Source organism: Scylla paramamosain, chromosome 6, assembly GCF_035594125.1.
Source record: "Scylla paramamosain isolate STU-SP2022 chromosome 6, ASM3559412v1, whole genome shotgun sequence".
Classification (NCBI taxonomy): domain Eukaryota; kingdom Metazoa; phylum Arthropoda; class Malacostraca; order Decapoda; family Portunidae; genus Scylla; species Scylla paramamosain.
Genome location: NC_087156.1, coordinates 21,375,066 through 21,400,966, shown reverse-complemented (window position 1 = coordinate 21,400,966; position 25,901 = coordinate 21,375,066). Strand labels below are relative to the sequence as shown.

General features: G+C 39.7%; 2 protein-coding genes and 1 long non-coding RNA gene across 4 annotated transcripts in view; 1 reads left to right on the top strand and 2 right to left on the bottom strand.

Annotated features, from left to right (window-relative positions):
• Positions 1–78: 78 nt before the first annotated feature.
• LOC135101391 (PI-PLC X domain-containing protein 3-like) lies at positions 79–18,416 on the bottom strand. The gene is made up of 7 exons (XM_064005317.1): positions 16,753–18,416; positions 15,150–16,087; positions 7,619–7,793; positions 6,256–6,346; positions 5,624–5,815; positions 5,104–5,270; positions 79–4,460 (listed from the first exon to the last, which is right to left on the bottom strand). The coding sequence occupies exons 2-7, from the start codon at positions 15,991–15,993 to the stop codon at positions 4,205–4,207; spliced, it is 1,725 nt and encodes a 574-aa protein (XP_063861387.1). The 5' UTR covers positions 15,994–16,087; positions 16,753–18,416; the 3' UTR covers positions 79–4,204.
• LOC135101392 (uncharacterized) lies at positions 16,427–23,236 on the top strand. The gene is made up of 3 exons (XR_010269252.1): positions 16,427–16,830; positions 18,395–18,505; positions 21,828–23,236. It is a non-coding gene; the product is annotated as an uncharacterized LOC135101392 (long non-coding RNA).
• The window catches only part of LOC135101389 (rho-associated protein kinase 2-like), a 39,194-nt gene continuing 31,799 nt past the window's right edge, over positions 18,507–25,901 (bottom strand). For both annotated transcript variants that reach the window (XR_010269251.1, XM_064005314.1), the window contains one exon: positions 18,507–25,796. Coding sequence is in view for 1 of the 2 variants with exons in the window: in XM_064005314.1 (XP_063861384.1) it covers positions 25,712–25,796 (85 nt within the window). In the remaining variant the exon portion in view is untranslated. The remainder of the gene's footprint in view (positions 25,797–25,901) is intronic.

Genomic DNA, 25,901 nt, shown 5'->3' with positions numbered 1-25,901 from the left:
TTGTACGCAGAAAACATACAACAAAAGAGATAAATAACGGTAAAAATGTCCTCCGTGGCATATATTGTAATTCATTAATTTTTAGTTGAGAGAGAGAGAGAGAGAGAGAGAGAGAGAGAGAGAGAGAGAGAGAGAGAGAGAGAGAGAGAGAGAGAGAGAGTGGGGGAAACAGCTCCAACAATATTTACACCCTAGCCTAGCCGCAGAATAACACTCCGTGAAGGAACACCCTTAACACCACAGCGGACTGATTTGCCTGCCGTCCACCGTATCGAGGCAACGCTGACAGCTGGAACCGACCTTTCCTGAACACACCGCAACAAGAAAGAAAAGGAAGGAAAGCAAAGAAGAAACCAACACTGAGAAAACTTTATATAACCACGTTCTAGTAATTCTGTGTGTGTGTGTGTGTGTGTGTGTGTGCAAACAAGGCCAACGGACAGTATATACAAGTGAGGCGGGGCTCGGGCACCCATAATTGGATACATTTACAGAATTACACCTGTCTTACTCTAGCGAACGAGAGAGAGAAAAAAAAGAAGAATAAATTAATAAGTAAAATCCAATAAATAGCACCACACACATCACTGCAATATACACCAATACCGTCATAACCTTCCTCCTCCTCCTCATCATCATCATCATCATCATCATCATTTTTGACGTACAGAACTAAGCTAAGCATGAGGTGAACTTGCTGACGAGTAATTATAAGCTAGAATGAGACAAGCGTCACTCTGAAATAACACCCTTAATCAGGCCCTGCTGCTGTTCCCGACCCTCCGGAGACTATCACAGTTACAGCTTCTAATCAACGACAAACTTAACCAAACCAAAGTCACCTGGGCAGTGTGCAGAGGACAGTCCAGCTCGTCTTGACGCACTATCACCGGGTTCAGTACCATATTCTGAAACACTTCTGCGTAGCACCTTAATTACTTTCAAAAGGCTCTGGTTGAAGTATACGGATTTTCAAGGATGTTTTAGCGGTTCTAGTGAAAGATTAACAAGATTTCTACATTATTAACAGGAGAATCACTCTTGAGAAACCGGCTAATCGTCTCTATTGCCTTTGAAATTATCGTGATAAGAGAGCAGTGTTTCAGAATACGGGGCTAATCACACCAATACCAAGGGAACCACGTTGTCTGCTCGTGCCGACTGAGGCTGCTGACTAGAAGTGACACGAGAGACCCTGGCGACGGAACCCTTAACTCAACTCACTGACCCTCTGAGGTGACTCCTGATGCGCGGTTTCACGAATGGTGATGTCACACTTACGACTAATTAACAACACGTGAGGAACACTGATGAGGTAAACAAGGAGGTGGTGAAGAACTCGCATCAAGGCAGTGACGGAGGAAATATTGAAAAGTATACCCGAGGAAATGTTTGATCACATTCTACGTCTGGCACCTCTCTCGACTAATTGTAACAGGCTGTACTGAAAGTAATTGGAATTATCAGGAGTGTTTTCATGATTCTGGTGATAGTTTAAGGATTCTGCACCATCAGTGGGGAAAACACCCAATAGAACTCGACTAATCATCTGTATACGTGGTCTTTGAAAATAGTCCTCACAACAGCCGAAACTGTTTCAATACACGACTGAGGGTAAGGAGATACGGGCTCTCTACTTAATAATTGCATTCATCATGTTTTATACCAATTATGATCAGTCGTCACTTCAATTCATTTTCTAACTTCAGCTGTCCTAATTCTACCTAAACAAACCTAACTTTTCCTTGAAAAAGAACCCCACATCTCCTTAATCTCATCTAGAATTAATAATAACTTTCACATAGATTAATTTACAGAAACACGAATGAGAGGAAGCAAAGTGGCAAAATTAGATACTTTGATTCACGTGGTAAAATTCTGATTGAAAGTCTTTGTGGCAGTGTATATATATATATATATATATATATATATATATATATATATATATATATATATATATATATATATATATATATATATATATATATATATATATATATATATATATATATATATAAAATGAATGCTTTGAAATCGATGATATATTTAGTTGAAGAAATAAATGCAATGAATCACTCAGCATAAATTTTACTACTTTACATTCAATATAATACCCAGACAAATTTCAGCTTTGATTTACACGTTTTGTCTCGGCTACCCACCTAAAAAGTATGTTAGCCTGGTACACAGACAGATGTATATAAACAGATAGACAGATTTCCAAACTCTTGACATGTCCAAATATTTTACCTTCACGCTCCAACAGCATCTGAACACATACACAACAAAAAAAAAAATTTCAGGGACATACCACATACACACAGCAAAGGTATAGACTTCTGTACACAAGCAGCCTGACCCGTGTGACTGAGATTCTTATCATGAATACCGTGGAGGCAACAAATCAACATGACGGTTGGTGATGTGATGACGTGACCAATACTGAATCTATGTCCTGCCCTGGAAATAGGACTGGCGGTTCAGAGCAAAGGCAAGAGGCAAGACTATAGAATAAACTTGGGAAGAAAGACGCCGACTCACTGCTATCAAGGGGATTTTAACCTGGATTTCCCCTTACGGATTGAAGTAACAGTGAAAACAACGTTGTACTCTGGCTTGGCACAGGAATAGGTAAGGTCCTGGACTGAGTGGTGCAGATCTAGTCTAATTAAAGTTTACTACACTGACGACGAATGAACATGTCAGAGAGAGAGAGAGAGAGAGAGAGAGAGAGAGAGAGAGAGAGAGAGAGAGAGCTTGTGTGGTAAAGGCAGAAAAAGAAATCACAGGACATCACTTTGACTCCAGGACTCATTACGGCATGGGAATGTACTGCCTGCACCGCTGCCACATCAACACACGCCGCAGGTCATCAGCAAGAGTGGCGCCACTTTGTTTTGGTGAGGAACTGCGCTCCCCGTTCACTGAGGTAGCTGTCACAATGCGCAGTGTCGTCCACGCCGCATAATGTGTCATTTGCTATAAGTTTTACATTCAGCGTGTCTCTATAGTGTTTCTCTACAGGCCAGTATTCTGAAACGTTTTGCTTTCTCACCACGACTATTTTCAAAGGCCACAGAGATGATTAACCTGATTCCTAAGAGCGTTTCTCCTGTTAATAATGTAGAAATATTGTTAATCTATCACTAGAACCACAAAAACACCCTTAAAAATCCGTGTGACCTTAATTAGAGTCTTTTGAATGTAGGGGAAGTGATGCACAGAAGTGTTTCAGAATACTGTCCTGTGTGCCTTATGTCGCACTGCACAAGCGCTCCACGCCGCGCACTACTCGCTACTAACAAACCCTACCGGCGGGTATGAAGCACTCGACGAACAATATTAGAAAAACAGAATGTTTTATCGCGATGACTTTAGGATATTTAGAAACGTGTTAAGATATTGCGTAACGTATAAGCTGAACTACCTTTACCAAAGAGTGACTACTATTCTTTCTCGAAAACAGTGGATATTTTCACCAGTGTCCTGCTGTAAATCAGCATACTCTCCCAACTGCAGCTTCTTATATGTGTAAACAAATTTTCTCCCTAAACAAGCATATAAATATTCATAGGAATCGTCTAGTTTAACAGAATGTGCAATGCTTTATACGTCATCCTGTATATAAGAAATCTACGGTAATGTTTTAGGCATACTCGTACTATAAATGGGCAAAGACAGAAATAATTAAATAAAAAAAAGAAGATAAGAAATCGAAACCACTAAAATTTCCTCTACTTACACTACAGTCATACAGGAGGCAAGATGTTCCTTGCATGTAAAGTAATCTAAACAAATATAATGTGAATCGAAGAGAATGATTATTACGCAAGAGTTTCCTGAGAGATGGAAAATATTCCAAGGGTTCCCATTGAACAAACAGGTTGACACAGGCAGAGGTCGCAGATCTGGGATAAATAACACCAAATGGAGCAAAAATTAAGAATTTGGACATAATGAAGTGTCAATAAATTCTTTCTTCACTTTAAGATCTGCAAAGTTGAACCACTGTATGCAGATAGATTAGAATGTAACACATCAAAATCAGACCCCCGACCTGCACTGTCAACAAAAGGCTGACAGTGACGCCATCTGTGGCTGCTACCGTAATCATGTTATCATTGGTTCAAGTCACCCTAGTATTCAGTATTTACCGAGTGGTCTGTGGAGACTTGAGCTACACTACTCCATCCTGATGTCATTCTTACATCGTGTGCTGCGCTTTGAACTTAGCGGGAGCCGGCAGAAGAGCTTCCATATTTTTGTTGATGACAGCGCGTGGAACCTCCCAAGAGTTGTGTTCCACGAAGTCAACCATAACAATATTGGCGCCTGGCGTCCCGCTAGGCAGACCCTTCACCCAGTCGGGCAACACCTGGTTGGTTGGGATGGCTAGGTTCGCCTCCAGGTTGCCACATAAGCGCCTCGCCAGGTAGCTCCCCGTGGGCGTCAGAACACACCTGCAACAATTAGCGGTCACATCTTACACTGCGTAACCATGAAACAAATATAATAGTATATTTTCTATTTCTTGTGTCAGAAATTAAACAAAATCTTAACAAAATGAGAAGGAATAGAAAATAAGCGTCCACTGCTTGTCTGATGCATGCACTGTGCTGGACTACAGACTTGTCTGTAGTCCAGCAGTTACAGATGCCTTGACCAAAACATCTGTAAGCTGCGTGCATGTGCATGCCTTAATGTTCAATAGCGTGATACTTACTTAAATCTATTGAAATTTACTTAAAGACACTAAAACAAACTCAAGTGTTGTGACCTGCAGTACAGAAACCCAAAACTTTATCTTGGGACCGGATAATCATTATGGTTCTGACATCCAAGGCCCTGTACTTTCGTCTTCCTGGCTAGGGGTTCAATCCCGACTACGGTTCTTATGGCCAAAGATTTATCTCACCTTCAAAAATCAATTTCTCAGTGTCTGTATGAGTACCCGAGAGGGAAACTACACGATTACTATGGAAAGGAAACCAAGACATTGAAAGCCTCAATCCTTTCCTGCAACCCAACACGTTACATCTCCATCCTCGTCCTGCATGTCTGGCAAGAGTAAAGAGAGAAAGGAGACGAGGGAAAGAGGCATACTGCGTGACGAAGAAGGTGTCAGGGTCGCGAGCTGCAAGTCTGGCCCGCAAGAATCTAAGCATGGAGGACACAGTGACGGCGGCGGGCCAGGGGTTGGGAAGGGTTTCGCTGGGCCATAGCCACGAGGCGGCGTCCTCCCCCGCTGCGTGACGGTAGAACACCAGTACCTGCATGGGAGCACACCTTGGTGACACTGGTGTTAGTGGTGCTTTTACAGATGACAGAATGAGCGGATATTATAACGAGGTGCATTTGTTTCTTGCAATGATCTTTGTAATGATTATCGGCAGTTATCTTCCATCCTGCAGGAACTATGTAATATGATTGTGAAGATTGAAAAGTATGTTACATCTGGAGTATTTTTATCTTCTGAATATGTGTGTCGTGGAAGAAGAACGTGATTTATCATAATGTAGTATTCTGCACATTCTTGTTGATGAGCATTCCTCAAAGCTATCCACTTCTTGTATCTCATCCCATGTCCCGCCTGTTACGCCTCTCCATGCAGTGAGTTAGTTACCTGGTGCTTGAGCCGCGCCAAAATATCGAGATTGAGGTTCTGTAGGTAAGTGAACACCGGGCAGAGTGTGGTGGCGAAAGTGGACCTAAGTAAGGCGATGAGGGCGGCGTGGTCATCCATCTCCAGGCCGTGAAAGTGTTGGAAGTCAAGGAGCACCACCTCGCCGGGATGCTGAGCCAGGAAGAGACGCACCTACGGGATGGAAATGTTAAGTAGCAGAGGAAAAAAAAAGTACAGGACGCAGTGTTGTGCGTGAAAATATGGTGGTGAGAAGCAGAAGTCCCTTTTTATTCTTACGTTTCGGCTGTTGTCTTCCGCAGAGAGTGTACGAGCTGGGAGGTCTGTGTATATTGAAAGAGTAAATTTGCTCATCGAACAAAATAAACTCGTAATGTGCATATCGCTTGTGATCGAAAGACGAAAAAGATGACCAAAGCAGAATAGACAAGGAAATGGAAAGCTATAATGGTGGTGGTGGCGACGGTAGTGATGAGGGTGGCTGTAATGCTGGTGACGATGGTGATGTTGCCTGCACTGATGGTTGTGGTGAGGAAAGTGATGATAGTGACTGTCATAATGCTGGTGAGCGGTGGTGATAAGGGTGATGGTGGTAGTGGTGTTGATGGACATACCTCAGACAGGAGAGGCTGCAAGTCGGCGCCGAAGAGACCATGAACGAAATAGAACTTGGAGCCTCGCGCCGCTACTCGTATGTCGAAGTACCTGAGGAAGAGAGCAACGTTGGCAAGAGGGCACGGTTAACACCGGGCAAGTACAATGGAGAAAAATCTAACCTGAGTGATGAAAATGAAGAACTGTATGCGTGTATCAGATTTTTTTTTTTCTTTTTTTACCTGAAGATGAATACTTTTCTATGTTGTCGAAAGTCACCAGTTTTCTGGGGTTTTTTTTTTTCATGCATTTCTTATATCAGGGTAGAGTTTTTCCAATAGTACCTTTAATAACAAGTAACGGACATGACAATAAAACAGTGAATGCATCAACAACTTTACAATGACATTAAATTTTTATAACATGACTCTGGAAAGATAAACCAGACACCAAACAAACTTACAAGACCTAGTAGACGGGGAAGTAAATTTTGTCCTATTTCTTACAATGGACGTGTTTAGTTTACCTTCACTGATCGGTGGAACAAGCAAACCTCTCCATGACAAGGTAGGCCTCCACTGAAGACGGTACATAATAAATCAAGTTGAAGACAATTACGATACAACTCAGACATGAACACAGAAACACTGGAACACGCAAGCCTCTTTACCACAATAATACAATTACACTACAAACTAGGTATGAAGGACGGGCAACAGCGAGGTATAGTTAATGAGTGCAGTGTAATGAAGCGCTGAATGATGGTAGCTTCTCTGCGTGCACCGATGGACTGTTGCTACTCACAAATTGAGTTAAATACCCCTTGAAAGTACACGCCACAGTGCACTGTCGTTTTCAGAAAGATCAATAATGTGCGTGTGTATGTGTGTGTATGAATTATGCATCGGAACACGGCAAAGTACACACAATATGATGATCTGATATCCATTTCCAGTAATTAGGGAGAAAGTGGACGGGTGGGAGGAGTAATGGTTCCCACCTCCCCCCCACAGGGATCAATGCTTGCCCAGGAACACTCAGGAGCAGCGGGACTCATGCATAATTCGGGCCCCGAGCGGCGATTCCTCGTAACTTCTCAGATGGTCACGTGTTTTGTACCACCTGTTCACGGAGAATTAGGCACACACACACAAACACACACACGCCTTAAAAGAAATATGTGGCATTCCCACAGAGGGGAACAGATCACTGAAGTAGCATACGTAGAGCTGAAATCGTGCTAAAAATATCCACAGATTTAAAAAGAAAGAGCTATAAAACAGTATTAAAGCATGAGGTACAGAGAACTTGACTTCTTCATAAAAGAAACACTACATAAGAACAATAGTTAGAACACACACACACACACACACACCAGCCTACCTAACACCATGACGAAGCTGTTCAGTGACGGTTGTCCGCTGAGTGACGGACCAGCGGAGGAGGGCGGGGCGGGCCAGGCAAGGAACCACCCTCATCAGTCCCTTCACCGGGTCTGGCGCGTCGGGTGCCACCTCGCTCTCGGGATTAAGACTGTAGCTGAAGGAGTCGTGCGACCCTGCGGAATGCACACAAGCTGTAGATGGCAATATGGCGGCGTGACGCTGGGAAAATACGACTATCTTTCATTAAACACGAAAAAGGGAGGGGATGGACAAGAAGAAAAAAAAAAAAAAATAGAGACCTCCATGCATTCGTGAGAACTGGACATGTAACCTAATGCTGTCTTACGCATTACTTAAGATACACACGCACACATTAGAACACGTGCTTACCTTGCCTTGCTCCTCTCTCTCTCTCTCTCTCTCTCTCTCTCTCTCTCTCTCTCTCTCTCACACACACACACGCACACACACACAAACACACAACCACATTCACTAAATGAAGGAGAATCACTAGGTAGGTACACTGTTCACACCACTTACTATATAATACACGTCCCAGGATGAAGGGGGCGCCACACCCTGCCAGTGTAGTCACGTCGCCCCACGCCCCTCGTCCCATTACTCCTGTGTACACAACGCAGCCGCGATGAAATGACTGGGGCAAAGTATTCGTTCCCATGCATACCTTATTAGTCACTTATTACTGCCCAAACTGTACGTCTCTTTTTATTGCTCGGGGGCTTTCGTCGTCTTTGTTCGAGGACACTCCTCTTATTTGCGTGATCTTGACTCGACGCTTATACGAAGGCCAGAACATAGCGGCAAGAGCATGAAAAGTTGAGTGTGTGTGTGTGTGTGTGTGTGTGTGCGTGTTCAGTACTCAGGATGGTCGAACAGGTGGGTCATAATCTACGGGAAGGAATTCTGTCGTGGTGCATCGCTACATTCCCAAGGTCGTGCTGGTGCCGCGCAGGCCTCGGCGACACGACCCTCACACTTCCAAGTCACAATTTCACCTTATTTGATTACAAGGAGCACGCTTTGCACATTTTCCTGTCAATCCTTTTTAACTTCTAGCTACTAGTAAACAAACGAGGGAATAAATCAGTGTGTGCGTACATGGTGCGTGGTGCACTGACTCAGGAAAGAGTGAGTCAGATTTGGAGCGATACGAAGCGGCGTCCGAAGCAAATCCGCTACATGTTAGTAGATAAAATAAATGAATAGATAAATGAATAGTACATTGATAAGCAAAGGAATGAATAATTAATGATAATAATGTATTTCTGCAACAGTTCCTCAAGGTTTTACAAAAAATAAATAGATAATTAAAAATGGGACGATACAGCGTGATTCAGCGAGAGTAAAGTCGTAATGTCTCGTTGCGGTATGCGATAATACATTAATGAAGGGCATTAGGGAGCATTAGGCGTGCACGTGACCCGAGCATTTTCATGTGAGTGTGTAGGACGACAGTAAGTGTTCTATGGCCTCTTGAAAGATGGAGAGACGCATAGAGCAGAGTGAAGGCCGCGCCATGCCGCCACTCAACCTTACACGAGTGTTGGTAATTAATGAGTGAGTGCACGGAAGAATTATGAAACCATTAAGCTTCGCCACGGTAGTAAAGACCAACTATCGCTGGAAATATTCATCAAGGGATCGTAACTAGAGCCACATGGGACTGGCCGAGGAAGAAAAGACTCGTAATTGCCGGTGTTAATGAAGTTGTGAAAGTTATTAAAGTAATGAGCATTTCGTACTCCTTTTGTTTTCTACATGTGAGGGAGACTGGCCAAGGGCACAAACATGAATAAAAGAATAGCCTGATCACAATGCCGCTCCCCCTCCCCACCACACACACACACAAAAAAAGTAGAAAATTACGACAATGACCCAGTTTAGTTTCTGAGGCGTCTTGATACTTCACTCATAAAACAGTTCAAGTCGTAGGGAGGAGAAAATACAGAAACAGGAAGAGAGTTTTAGAGATTAACACTGACAGTTATTAAAGAATGAAGATACTGGTTATCTCTTGGATAGATAAAGTAAGGTGGACAGAATATAGGTGAAAGCAAGCACAAAAGTCTTGTGCAGTGAGAAGGGAGTGAGAAGTGCAGTGAGAAGGGAGGCATGCAGTTAACCAATTCAGAAGAGCAGTAACCATGTAAATAACGGTCATCTCCTGTTACGCACCATATACACAATTTGGAAAAGGCACATGTTTTTAAATGGAAGTAACTGAACCTTAGAATACAGACCAGTCTTTCATGCACTACACCATTCCTATCTCCCCACCTGACACGACTCGAAAGGCGCATTCCACAACGATCTGAGACTAAAAACAACTCCAGCAGTAAACCTTAACGAAGCGCAGAGAACTCGCAAAAACTACACTTTTACCTCAAACTCTTAACAAAATTTAGTAAGGTCTTAAATACCAATAAAATAACTAATACTCAATCTCAAAAAAAAAAAAAAAAAACTCTCCGCCATTATTCCTGCAAACTAGGTGTGATTATGGTGGTGGTGATGATGGTGGTGATGTTCCCTGGTTGGTAATGAGTGTGTTGAATGGTGGTGGTGATGGTGATGTTCCTGGTAAGAGTTACGGTGGGTAGTAATGGTGATGGTGATGTTCCTGAGACGAGATATGGTGGATAGTAGTGAGCGTGGTGATGGTAGTGATGGTGATGTTTTCTATCACGAGGTATGGTGAGTGGATGATAAGTGGTGGTGTTGAGTGGTGGTGGTAGTGCTGGTGATAGCTTTGGTGACTCGTGGTCGTGGTGGTAATGATGGTTTTGGTGCTATGTAGTGATGATGGTGATGGTGCTAATGAACACAGTGGTGATAGTAATGAGAGCAGAAGATAATGGCCACAGAGAACCCTGGCACTCAGTAAGAAGACATAAGATGAAATAAAGCTGAGAAAAAACGGTAAATAAATAAATACTTCACTATACATTTCCACCGGACCCGAAATAATACATTACGCAAGAGAATACCGCACCAGGAACACACTTTACTTATTCAGGAACGCAGAGAATTGCCAGTGAGTGACTGGTCTCCGTTATTAATGCTATTCACCCTGCTACTATTGTTATTCTTAGGCAAGCTAGTGATGTTAACCTTCTTCCATCTCCTATTCTTTGCTGTTTTTGGTATCTTTAGTTGGCTGTCTCTTTTGTTACTATTTCTACAGCAGAAGATCGTTTCCAGTTAAGCATTGTTCGTCACAGCTAAGGAGAGATGTGGGAAAGAAGAGGAAGAAATAGAGTTAAGACTGAAGACTAGGATGGGAAGGAAGAAGAGGATAAGTTCTTAATTTTCTTGTGTGTGTATGTGTGTGTGTGTGTGTGTGTGTGTGTGTTTAAAAGATATAATGTATGTGGGGTGGTGACATAAAGGGAATGTCAATTTGTATGCGGTGGGAGGAAATGGAGTGTGTGTGTGTGTGTGTGTGTGTGTGTGTGTGTGTGTGTGTGTGTGTGTGTGCGTGTGTGTGTGTTCTAGTTGCAACAGTGATACTGACGTAGCCACATGTATGAGGAATTCCATTATCCTAGCAACGTTCACCATACACACACACACACACACACACACACACACACACACACACACACACACACACACACACACACACACACATGTGCGTATAAAAACCCCCAAAGGGACCTTGCGATGCCACGATCGTTAAGACCACAACTTATGATACGCTGCCCTTGTGTTCTCCCAGTCAAAAAAAAAAGCCTTGATCCCCCACCACAATGAATTTTTCTTGTGACTCAAGACTTAGCCTCAGTGTTCCTATGAAGGGCCCAAGGGGAGCATGATACACACACACACACACACACACACACACACACACACACACCTATAATAACATTCTACTCCCTTTCTCCTCCCACCTTCCACTCCCCCACCGATTACAAAGTCTGTTTGGTTAAGAACGCGTCCCTTATCTGACGCTTAACTCAACGAGACAAGTTGATTAATCAACCTTTTGTACTACCACTACTACTACTATGCTGCTGCTGCTACTATTACTACTACTACTACTACTACTGTTACTACTACTACTGTTGCTGCTGCTGCTGCTGCTGCTGCTGCTATTACTACTACTACTACTACTACTACTACTACTACATGTACGTAGTTATGACAGCAATATAAGAAAAGAAGACGAAGAAAAAGAAGAAAAGAAATCATCCACGTGATCTAACAAGGACATTTTACCACCTTCCATAACAAGCGTTCTCACTCCACACACACACACACACACACACACACACACACACACATACAGGGTCACACAAGTCGTCAATCCATGAGTACTGTTACCTTCACCTACAGTACTTCCTGATGAGTGAGGAAGCGACGCGGAGTGAGAGACCAGCCCAGATTTCGACCTCCTCTCTATTATAAGAAAAGGAAGGTTGGAAGAATCACCCATTTTATAGATCAACCAAACACCTTCACCACGACTACACTGTGTTTATTTGTTTATTTTTTATTTTTTTATTTTTTTATTTTATTTTATTTTTTTAGCTACAACCAACGTTTCCCTGAGCATGAGAATTGATGTAAAAAAAAAAAAAATGAAGATACCAAAAGAAAAGTAAAAAAATAAGTAATACCCTTCCCCACCCACTCACCTTTCGCTCATGTTTACTCTTCCAATATCACATTTTTTTATTTACTTATTTGTGTGTGTGTGTGTGTGTGTGTGTGTTTTAATTAATCATTCCCAACACGCAGCATTTCATTCTTTTTACACATGCACTGATACATTTCCTAGCGAAAGAAAATATAGTTAACACTTTTTAATTGATTGCGTGACGTTTTCCTCCTCCAGACCGAGAACGGGGACAAAACTAAATAGACGAGACTTTTTTGTGTGTGGGTTATTTATTTATTTTATTTTTTTTTTTTTTTATCTCTCTTTCAATCTTTGGCGTTGCTACAGTGAGAAGTAAATACCACTAGTAATGCAAAAGTTAACGCGTATTCTCAGTCTTTCTACTTTCTCTCACCTCTGTTCTGTCCACTTCCCTATTGCAAGAGTTTACCAGTATTCTCAGTCTTTCATCACTATTCTGTCTACTTTCATGCAAGAGTTAACCAGTATTTTTAGTCTTTCATCACTATTCTGTCCATTTCCCTAACGCAAGAGTTTAAACAGTATTCTCAGTCTTTCATCACTATTCTTTCCACTTTAATGCAAGAATTAACCAGTATCCTCAGTCTTTCATCATTATTCTGTCCACCTTCATGTAGGAGTTAACCAGTATTCTCAGTCTTTCTACTTTCTTTCACCCCTATTATGTCCACCTCCCTAATGTAAAAAAGTTTACTAGTATTCTGAGTCTTCCATTACTATTCTGTTCACCTTCTTAATGCAAGAGTTAACCAGTATTCTGAGTCTTTTTACTTTCTCCCATCCCTCTTCTCTCCTCCTCTCTAATGCAGTGAGATCAGACAGGAACTAAGGTTTTTATAGAGCCTACATCTATTATGCTACATGCTTAACATCAGAAACAGCTAAATAGCCTTAACTAAAGAAAAAAGAAACATTATGCAGGAAACATTAGTCACATCTTTATAAGTAGGTCTCTGCACAATAGTCAGGCAGAAGCAATAATAGTAACGATAGTAGAACTAATGATAGTACTAGTAGTAGTAGTAGTAGTAGTAGTAGTAGTAGTAGTAGTAGTAGTAGTAGTAGTAGTACTAGTAGTAGTAGTAGTAGTAATAATAATAATAATAATAATAATAATAATAATAATAATAATAATAATAATAATAATAATAATAACGATGATGATAATAATAATAATAATAATAATAATAATAATAATAATAATAATAATAATGATAATAATAATAATGATAATCTCTCTCTCTCTCTCTCTCTCTCTCTCTCTCTCTCTCTCTCTCTCTCTCTCTCTCTCTCTCTCTCTCTCTCTCTCACTTTGCGTGCTTTCCCCCCCTCCTCCCGCCTTCACCTCACCAACATGTTCACCTAGCAACACACACACACACACACACACACACACACACACACAATAGCGTGTCTCCCTCCCAACACACGCATCACACATCGTCTTTATTTCAGGATGACAAAAAGAAATTGGCTTGCATATATTAAGCAATTTGCGCGGCGCCTCTCAAGTTGAATACTGTTCGGTTCTAAGTGGTGTAAGGCGAGGACAGGACGTGAACAAGGCCCCCCAATACTAATTTCTTGATTGTGTTGGTTGTTGTGATGGTGGTAGTAATTATTTCTGAGGTGAGAGAGAGAGAGAGAGAGAGAGAGAGAGAGAGAGAGAGTGTGTGTGTGTGTGTGTGTGTAATACTGGACATAAAATACCACAAATTCAATATTAAGACGCTATCATCTGTCTTCATAACAATTAACCTGACACTCTCGTATGGAATGAATGACCGGGCGCATGAATGAATGGGTACCTGAACAATACACTCAAGAACGGAGGAGGAAATTGGATATTCGGAGACGAAAGAAATATCAGTGACAGTTGGATGACCGCAAGATTAATTAGGTCGCACGGAGCTTGAGTTTTGAGGAGCAAACCACGTCATCACCACAGTTGGTAAAATAGCATGACCATCACTTTCCTCCTCGCTAGTCAAATTAATATTCCTGCGGGCTGTCCCTGTTCGTGACGTGATGGTGTGGATATAATGGCCCCATTAGTACACACCACAATGGTGATCGACGTTTACTAATGACAAATCTTCCCCGCAGACAACATATCTCCATACTGGAGCAAAGGGGCCAAGGACACCGAATACTTCAAAACACGTCTATCCTTCCTTGTACTCCGTTCCGGAACACAACCTGAGGCATTGCGGTGACTTGTCTCAGGAGTACTGGTTTAGTGGTGTGCAGCGAAACATAAACAGCTGCTCAGTAGATTGCATAAAATTTGGTGAGGATTAATGTAATATTTTGTAAAGCACATGATCAACTCAGTTAATTAAATGATCCGCTAATTACTGTCGAGATATTATACAGTGGGGAAAAATACTTAATATACTCATGTATGTGAATAACTAGTGTCCTCTGTAAAGGAACAAGAATAGGGCAGAGGGAGGCCTATCCAGCCCAGCATTGCCCCTCCACTCATCAATACCTGACCTATCGCGAGGGTTCAGGACACACCATACTACAACTACAACAAAGAATGCTGTTAAAACTCTGTACTTTCCTACATAATAAAGACTATGAAATCAAGTATAACTATGTGAGTAACAAACGGCCATTGTGTCACTTGTCCACGCGCCTTCCGAGTCGATAAAAGAGAAAGGTGAGCGACGAAGCTATAGCAGAAAAGTTTGACAGACTCACGCAAAGCGAGTTCATCGTGATAAAGAGATGTTCTGAGGGAGCTATAATTTTTCTGTGAGTCGTCAAACATACTTGCCCGGCATGCACATATGCAACCATCACTATGCTAAACTCATGGCTATTGCCTCTACCTGTAGTGTAAGAAGATTGCCATTACCTGGGATGTAGAGATGATTGAGAGGCAGCTGTTGGAGGACCCGGGGAAGGCGGGACATCCATGACTCGAGATTGAGACTAGAGTTTGTGATGATTTCGCTATCAAGCACCACCTGTTTCTCAAGTGGAGGCAGATGGTGACCAAGAGAATGAGACGTCACGAAGAGCGAATCTTCCTTTGAAATGAAAGGCCGGGCCTCCTGGAGCTTGGTGTCGGCCTCCTGAGTGTTGGGGAGTGACAGCGCACTACCGGGGATTTCATTGTTTTCCTCTATATCACTAAAATCCTCGAGTTCGAAGGTGACCGAAGTGAAGTCCCCCACAGCCTTGTCGTGGTTGCTGCGGGCGTTGTGGGCAAGGGTGAGATCCAGCTGGCAGATGTCATTAGATTCGCTTACAAGCCAAGCTCCTATGTTGGAGGTCGGTCTTTTACGTCCCTCTCCGGACACCTGCATGGACAGGTCGTTGGAGGGATTTTCGAGGGTGGGAGTTGCGGCAAAGTGTGTTTTGGGGCGGGGATGACCATTCTCCTGGGATTCCTTTGATTTCACTTCCCGCGCCTTCCAAGGGAAAGGGAAACATCTTCTCTGTTTAGTACCGCAGTCCTTCACGCCCTCAAACGTCGAGACTGAAGCAGGTCTATCGGACCGTGACACCAGAGGCCCGGTGAGTTCCTTCCCACTGCCTTCAGCGGCCTGGCGGCGAAGTGCATCCTCAATCCTGAAGAAGAGCGGTTCTCCTCCTTCCTTTCTCGTAAGACTGTCATGACTGGCGAGTCCTTTCAGATCCCCACTCTGCCAGAGGCTGTCGGTGCTGGCCTGCTCAGTGAACTTTTCATCGCCCATCTACTCCTGTTCATAATTCCCTCCGCTGCCGAGCCACTGCCCGCAGCCCAGGTGTGATCCTTCGGGCTGCGGCAATCTTCGGGGCACCATTTTCCTGCAGGAAATTTGGATATAAATTACCATGAAAGTGTCTAGTTAAAAAGTGTGAAAAACAACAGGTTTTACAATATCAATTTCTATATCTATGTCTTTTTATCTTTCTGTGACCATTCGCAATGACGATCTCCAGGTACTAAGTAATGATATTGTCCTGGTACATGGAGAAAGCGCTTTATTAATTATATATTAAATACTCATCAGAAACATGTAATCAAGAGTCTCAATTCACAGCCTTGCAATATCTAACAGAGATGAGCAAACAAAACTGTACTGTGTTCCACTTCTTGGCAACACTCCAGGAGACGCTCAGCGATATCTTTCCGGTGCCGTTTGATTTTTTTTTTTTTTTTCCGCAATATTTAATTTAGCACACAGAAAACAAAGAAATTTATGCGATTGCTAAAAAAGACCACCTCACAGGAATGTGCTCGAAGATCTCGACATTTGCATCAGTTGTGGATCCAACACATCCAGCGTCCACTATTACGCTGTGTGTGTGTGTGTGTGTGTGTGTGTGTGTGTGTCGTAAGTCTTATCTTATCTTGTCAGTCACTATTTATATGTGTGCATCTCTCTCTCTCTCTCTCTCTCTCTCTCTCTCTCTCTCTCTTAGCACGCCACTCTCTCTGAGACAAAAGCAAACAGCTGTGGGTTACGTACAAACCGGTCAAGTAGGATGATCCTCACAACGCTTCAAGACGCCTCACACTCACCACATCGACACCCTAATGACAGTCAGTATGTTGTATCATTGTTCTGCAAGTCCACATGTCTCACTTCAACGGAAATAAAAGCTCTCCACAAATGCACGCTAACCAGAATAGAGCCAAGTGTGTCAGCAGCCTCAGAGGGTCTGCCACGAGCACCCAGCGAGTCTCGTCCACTACCGTCCACTGCGGCCTAAAGCTGAAGTCTCACTAGCCGGTGCCACCTCAGCAGGCACCGGCAGGAGCGGCGGGTTCTCGCACGCGCTGCTCTCTTCCCCCACCTCGCCCCCGCCCGCCTCCGCTTGCCACACACCATGACGACGGGGAACATTGCTGATTTGTTACATTTATCGTAGGGGTCAGTCTGATAGTTTTCCAAAATGCGTAAATAGGAACAGCAGCTGTGGTTGTGTACTGTACGCTTTAGGTTTGTATCAAACCAAATTTGTTCGGTGTTTTCAGCCTCAAAATAATGATAAACGGCTTTAAGGATAAATAATCAGGAAAATGAACACGCTAACAAAAATCAAACGCCAAGAGCTACTGTTATAGAAGCCTTTTTTTCTGGTTTATGTATGAAAAACATCATTGCAAATGATACTTCACCATCCATCTATCTGACACCTCGCTTCCTCCGCGATTACTCCAGAGATGGCTACAACAGAAGAGCTTCCACACACGTACTCCTTTACCTTACTTACCCTTCCCCCCCACCATGCCACCGTGGCTTTCGTTTCCGATTAACACCTTCAGCTTCCTTCAAAGCCTTTATTAATTGATAGATTTTAATTATTTCAACTTTGTTAGAAACTTCAATTCAATACCAAACCTTGTTACTATGATTTCTTCTTGATTTTTATCCATTTTTATTTTTATTTTTTTTTTATTTATTTTTTTTTACTTTGTATTTATTATTATTATTTTATTTATTTATTTTTTTAAGAAAACGATGTGGTTATTGGAAAGTCAAGGAGTCCTAAAGCTAAATTGAAAGGATTTGAAAACTCACTGATTACCTCAAGAAGACTTATTTATTTAGGATAACTTTTCCTCTTGGATGGTGAAGCTCAGAATGAGTTAAAAAAAGAAAGATATAGGGAGAATTGTCTGTGTTGAGATGTAGATATGGATACCAAAAGAACGGGGTATGAGGAAGTTGTCAAATGCAAGAGGGTTCCTGTGGAGCAGGGAAGAGTAGTTACATAAAATGGGGATGAATGAAGTGCGGATGTAAATGTACCCAAAGAAATATAACGGCTCAAGTCGGTGGGAAGGGGATGGATTTATTATAGTTGATCAGAGGTATATCAGTTCTGCTGTTGTAGCCTGCTCGAGATGTTGCTAATATAAGCTGCGCAATAGACCCTCGTGTATTGTGAGCAGTGAGAAGTCCTCTCTTTCTTCGACGGCTACTGAGATGCATGGGAAGACTTATTATATGAATAAGTGAATGCATACATGTAAATGCCTCAACTCTGCTATCCTGGAATACTGATAGATCAGCCAATATTTCCATTTAACTTGTTCCTTTTGTCAACTGTTAGGTGAAGAGGGATGGTACTGGAAATCCCACCATTGTTTTTCTTCATCCTTAGAAAAGTGCATGCTGTACCGGCCAAAAGCCTGACATGTCTGGACATGCACCGTCATTGCTTTCTCTGGATCTCCGCCCAGTGGCTGTGATAATGCTGATGAAAAAATTATGAGTAAGTTCATGTCTTTTATTAACTTTACAGTAATTATATGTAATAATAAGGAACAATGTAATAGTGACTGAATTGTACATGTTAACTCCAACACATCATAAAAAAGAAACACATGGAATAAAAAGTAGAGAGCCATCCTGACCCCACCATGATGTGTAGACAAGCCACAGCTAAATCTTTTAGTGCAGGAAACAACCTGAGGACCTCATTTCATAGCTTATTGGCATGTGGCTGACTGAGATGTTCCTTTAATGGGAACAATCTTCAAAATGACCTTAATTTCTAGTTTCACTATTCATTCTTGTAATGATAACATGGCCACTAAAACTTCTACAGAGATGTATTTCATAGATTTTGGACTGATTGACTATACTTGAGATGTCTAACATTTGGAAAAAATCTCAGCTTTATGGTCCATTGAATGCAAGCAAATGACAGGTCTGCCACATGCCCACAAGGGATCTGTCCTGGAGTGGGGTAAACCTATGTTTGTACACAACAGCTGACACAACCTTCACTCTGCTGGGGTGTTCACCTGCTCACCTCCTCATGAGGTGGCCAGGATAGCTGTGCATTGGTCAAACTTCACAGCTCCACAGCAATGCAGCACATCTAAAAATGCACAATGTTGTATAATGCATGAATGGTAATATATGGGTGAATCACTGCCTGCTTGAAAGTACTGTTCATAAAAAATAAAGGAATTGAAATCAAGAAAAGTACATTATATTAATAGTGATGACAAGAAATTGGCACATAGGTGAAGCCAATTAATATGAACAAACATCAAGCTTTCAAGAATATTTCTGCAGAGCTGTGATGTTGCAAAGCATTAATAATCACACGGTGTCCTCAGGCACTAAGGGGATCCTGCCTGCTGCCATAAAATGTTATTTTACAATGAGAAGAACAATATGGACCATGAATGAACAAAACATTTCAACATTCACTTGCTACATAATGACTCTGTAACATGCAAGGCAATTTGTGTAACTACAGCTATGGTAGGCATATATAAATAGCTATGTCATATATGTAAAGAGAAAAACCTATTTTGAGTTTCACTGCAGCAAACCTCACAATAACTATAACAATGGTAACCCTATAGTGGTGGTGACCATTTCTGAATACTGAGGCAACAGGCTGGAATTGGGATTGTCTCCCTTAAATGCTAGTCACTGAGTGTTATCTAACTTTTGTTACAAAAGTTTCAGTATTATACAAGCCATATACAAAGCTTTTATTTAACACAAGACACTACAAGTAAAAATCTTATAACGTACTTCATGATATTTGATCAAAGTAGTATAAAAAAAAATAAAATAATAAAATATATTAGAAGGATTTTTATTACAATAAAAAATGCACGTCAATAGCCTGGAATAATAGATTCTTTTATGAAGCTACTGTGTATGTGATCCTGATAGATGAATTTTATGTTTCTAGCAACAATAGCTTTAAAAAAAGTTCAATACTGTCTAAAACATGTCCCTCTAGCACAATCATTCTATTATTGTTAAAATCTAATGATCAACAAACACATAGAGCAGAAAATACATCAAATTTTTCACTAGAACAGCAAAATAATTTATAAAACTCTAATTTCTTCAAAATATAAATATTTCACTGAATATGGCATGTGCTGGACCAACAGTGAGCTGGTTTTTTTTATATAAAATATACAAACACACATTTAAAATCTGTTGTCTGGGACATCTTAGACAAATAATATTAAGTTGGGAAATTTCTGAAATTAATTTTGAGATCACAGATTTGTAATTTCCAAACAAAATTATGGTAAATGTTCCCGTAATGTATTATATGTGTTTGCAGAGACACATATAATGCACACATGCACACACTCATATGCTTGCATGCACGCACGCAAATACACACACACACACACACACACACACAATGAAACAGAAACTTATGTAAGAAAGTTCCCCATACTGAGATTTCATACAACTGGCCATGGGATTGACACCAAACCCATTATGAAAGCAAGGACTCACTGCAGCGTCTGTGGATATGCATTAGTTAGCAGTCTATAGTAGATTGGTTTACATGTATTTTTTACTTTATTATTATAATTATTTATTTATTGTTTATCTTTTTTTTTTCTTTTTTTTAAGGGAAAATCAGTGGAAAAAACATTCTTCAGTATTGAAAGAGGTTTGTGGAGGATGGATTTCATTAACCTGTGCAGCATCAGCCTATATCAGTACACTGGTACCCAGCCAGATTCTGTAATCTTTAGTTTAGCAGAAACTAGATACACTAAATCTTGTGAAAAGCCACTGCAGAAATACTTATACTCCTGCCATACGGTGTACAGAAGGGGAAGTAGACAGTGACAAGAACCCTCTGGTGAGCCCCACAAATCATTCATAATGCCTCCCTCACTTATCAGGTATGTCTTCCAACTAACTATTACACATTATGGAATAAACTACACAATATTGTAATAATTGCATTACTAATTTTCCAGCATCTGCTAGTGGTGCAAAACTGATGCTAATAGCAAAGTTGTACATTTTTTCTTGCACACAAGGGATGATGGAAAAAGACAGAAAAGGAAGGTAAGAGTGATGATATTGAAGTGTGAGGGGTGTGGAAGTATGACCAAAGAGAACAGTGGAGTACTGTAAGGCTCTAGGCTGGAGTTTGGTGTTAAAAGGTGTGGTGAGGCAAAACAATGAGATGAGGGTAGTGGTGGATTAGGGTGCCAGGAGGGAAAGATGATGCACTGCTCCAAATTCCAAATTAGCATCCTGTTACAAAGAAAACAAAGTGATAATAGTATACATTGTTGATAAACAGTGCATTTCATAAAGTTAGCACATAACATATTATCGATGCTGCACAAGTTAAAACAAAACCAATTAAGTTTTTCAAATTTTTATCTAGGCTTTTGTCTTCATGTTACTGGCATCAAAATAATTAAGAACTTTGAGCTGACATGAGTGATCATTACTTTGTATGAAACTGAAGCCATAACAATATCTACTGCTCAGTGAAACTGCAAGGGCTTTAGAGGCTGAGGGATTCTGTTGTAAAAGTACAAACATTGTAGCTAAGAACAGCACATGTGTTATTTCATGAACTGAGCAACTTGGCACACTTAACATACATAAATACATAATTATACATTTTCATTAAATTTATATACAAAAAATTTTGTATCAAAATTACTTTATTCCTTTAAGAAACAATTTAAGGAAACCTTATTACTATAAAGATACACAATCAACAATATACAGTATGGAAAGTAGACCTATAATTGGTAAAATTAATGTATTTTCTCTTTTTGCATTTCCAGATTTGCTGCCATGCATAGTTATGGATTTATGAAAAGGTAATAAATTTATGGTTTTACAGCAGTAGACTAATGTTAAATAGTAAAATAGATCTCAATGCTAAGATTATTAACAGTGATCATTAAGCAAAAAGCTGAGTTATATGCACAAATGGATTTTTTGTATATGAAAAATAATATATCTGCAATGATAACAGTAAATAGTATAAACATAAAAACAATAAAAATTTAATATTACAGTGCTTTCAGGATGTCTGCATCTCATATATTATCAATATATATTAGGCATCATGTTATTCTGAATGTAGGGTCTCTTTAGGGCATCTGTACCTATTAGGTTGTTACAAGTTCAGATTTTATCATAATAATGTGATTCTTTTATTGAAACTCTGAAAACTCCAGTTTCTTACCTTCCATATGCTGAGCTGGAAATCCTATCCTCTGAGATCACTTTTAACATTACCAGTCCCTCACACCTGCTGAAAAACTACTCATGCTCTGTATGTTTTACATCATTTTGTCAGCTTTAATCTTAATGAAGTTCACTTCATTATTATTGTCTTCTTTTGCTTTACCATGTTGCATTAATTAACTACATCAGTGGCTTCTAATGTGTGTGTGTGTGGGCTACACTCAAGATAACCCATGCATACTGCAAATTTGCATATAATGAATACTTATATCAACAGATTAAACAAGGATGAACTCCACACATCCCAAAGTACCATATTATAGCCATAAAGTATCTACATTTGCATACAAAAACATACAAATGCAACGCAACATGGTACAGTCCATAGTGAAAAACAAGGAATGTTATAATTCTATAATTTCCATATACATGTACTTATGTACTTAATGACAAGATGTGTAGATTTGCCTCAAGCCTACCAGGCATTGTGACACACACAATTTGTTTTATTGACAAACTGCTTTAGTTGAGGTTTTGTCAGGCACATACTTCACATACCTTAGCTCTGCTCATGAGATTCTGCTTTCAATAGGCATAAGCTCTACCCTCAAGTATTCCCACAAACTGGTGTCAAGCTTGAGCCAAGCTCAGTCTAGAGTCATCTCATAAGCCACTGCTGACATGATGCCACACAATGCACTTACTTTCCATTGGTACATATAAGTATATAGCAGAACCCTTTCATCCACCAACTTAGCACCTATGAATTTCGATTGATTGTGGATCAGTAAAATTAATTCACAGTTTTGCTAAATATAAAGATATAAGTTCTTAACATGCAAATTAAGTGCTGCTTTTCCTGAAATTTCAATTTTTGTTATTTTTAACTTCATGCAATTATTCATTATGAAGAAACCATACTGGTCCATAACAGAATCTGCTTCAATATCTTTTACTGGGCTTGATCTTTTAAAAATCAAATTACAATTATGGTTTTAAACAGAAAGAAAAAAAATGTAGCTGTGAACACAATCCTGAGGTATACTTCCTGAACTTGTTTTGAAATGATTTTGGGTGGCTACTGATAAACATAATTTCTGTTTATACTGTACAATTTACATTATCGAGATTTTTTTCCAAATAAATATATGCATACAAAAAAATACTGCATTTGGTGTGGATGTATGCATAGCTCTATAGGGATTTGAAAATTACTCCACAATGCTAACGTTATGGATAATAACAATGATTTTCATAAACACTCAGCTGCTTCACTTCATGATTTATGAGCAATTGTTTTGATTTATCTGTCTATAAATTTGTAGTTAAGTATCACTTTTGATGTAGGTACAAACAACTCGAGTACCTAAAACAATTTTTTTCCAAAGTATCAATATATTATTAGTGAATCTAAAATAACCCAGGAACACATCAACCTTACCAACACAGAACACTAGATTGGTCAAGATATATCATTATTTGATATGCCCAATAGGCATTCTGCAAACCATTTCTTTAAATAAATGTAAATAAATAAATAATATATAAAAAATTTTTGTTTTTGACAGGAGAAAAGAGCATGTGAAATTTCAAACACTGAGTTGCTTTGATTCCAATACCTGAGACCAGATGATTTCCACTGTTATATGCAAAAAGTTACACAATGTCAAAGCTGAAATAATTCTGCATATACTATGCTATGGAAGCTCAACAAATGGTAATCAAGGCATTCTTGGTGACACGAATGAGCGAGACAAAGGTTCAGTTATAGTTTAGTTTGTTCTGCTGACATATATGACAAATTACAAGGATAGGACATTAATTGAGCAATGTTAGGAACAGCCTCATTCAAAGAATTTTACATTGTCAAACATATCACTTCCCTCTCACCAAGCTCACTACTCTTCAGTTCTTGGTAAAAACAGGATCCTCCAGGTTATGTCAAATTCATACAAATTCTGATATGTGTTTATAAGAAAATAAATTTTTCATGCATATCTGGTATTTATCTAGTTTCCTTGATATTTTTTATCTTGCTTTGTCTTGAAAAAGAAAATAGTCTCATAAAAGAGACAGAAATATAAGAAATGGCCACTTGGGAATCATGAACTGGGATGAAATAAATAATTTAAAAAGATATCATATTATTTAAATAATTTTGTTTAACTTTATAACAGATGCAGCAAAAATTTGTTTCACTGATAAATCCTGAAATGTCCTGTTAGAAGGAAAAAGCTTCATGATTAATGTGGAATATATGAACTGTATTATCACCATGCATATCATCATACTTAATTCATCATCAAGAGAGATGGTTACATTGAGAGCTATGTTAGTAGATCAAGTGTCTATGAAGTCATAATAGGAGGGGATGAGAAAGATTTAATGAAAATTAATTATCATATTTTCCACACCAATTCAGACTAGACCCATTTTTCATATAAATGGTAATTGTACCTCACACTTCACTGCAATGCTAATAACCAATTATGTGGTTGAGATGCTGAAGAGTCATAATTTTGGAGGCTTTTTCTAATTTGGGCAACCTGGACAATAATGAACAAAATAAGGAACAACAATAAACATGCAAACTATTCATTTCAATTAAATTTCAAAGATCTGGACCAAATTTAATTTGTTAATTAATCATTTCAGTTTCTGGGCTTATCAGTATGACATTCAGTTATGAAATATCCCTTAAAATTCTTAGCCTTCCTCAACATTTTTGACTTCATCACACATTCACACAGCCACTCTTATGAATCATTATGTACAAAATACACTTAGCCGCAACACAGTTCATCAAGGTGTGCCCCACTTCTCTCCATTCAAAATCAGACTTACACAAATGGCATTTAACTGTCAAGTGACCAAGGTGTTGCACAACTTAATCATTAACATTATGAACCACCTTGACTGAACAGCATACAGCTAAACATTTTGTCAATCACACATAAATCACAAATGCAATTCCTTGATGTTTGCATCGATAATACAAGTCTAACCGTAATGGACGATAAAGAAGGAAACTTATACATGTACACTGGAAGCATTAACGTATTACAGTCTATAAACATATAAAATTGGCTTGTACCAAAAAAATCTTATTCACATTTATTGATGTGTTTCACAAAAATATTATTGTAACTGTGTCACCATGGGACACTTTCCTAGTCCCTACACAGAGTAATGTACATAGAGGAAGGAAGGAAGGTAGGTTCAGGATTTCATAAGGCACAAGTCCCCAGGAAGCTAACATATTGCTGCAATAAAGGTTCCTGGTTTACACAGTACCCAAAGTAAATGTTACTTTCTTTTAATCTTTTAGTGTTTCTGGAGCAAAAGATGAATTATTATTTTTCCCAAAATGATTGAAATAAATCATTTCAAAAGAAAAAAAGTGATAAGATTATCTAGAAATAGAAATGGAAATCCTAAGTCACAATAATATTTTCTATATAAGAAATCAAACCTCTTATTTTCTAATCAAATTGGAGTTGGGGGGCAAAGTTGCAGACTTCTGTACAACATATGGCCGGTAAGACGATCTCGTTGATTCTCTGGAAAATAAATATTTAAAATGAAAAATATTAAAAAGATTTTACATTAATTATATTTTATAATGTATATGTGACATGTAGGGTACATAAGAGATGTACTAGGAT

Coding starts and splice junctions, on each gene's coding strand:
- LOC135101391 (XM_064005317.1), bottom strand. CDS start 15,993: ATGGGCGATGAAAAGTTCACTGAGCAGGCCAGCACCGACAGCCTCTGG. Junction 7,794..15,149: donor CAATCATCTCTACATCCCAG/GTAATGGCAATC, acceptor TGCATTCCGCAG/GGTCGCACGACTCCTTCAGC. Junction 4,461..5,103: donor GACACCTTCTTCGTCACGCA/GTATGCCTCTTT, acceptor TAATTGTTGCAG/GTGTGTTCTGACGCCCACGG.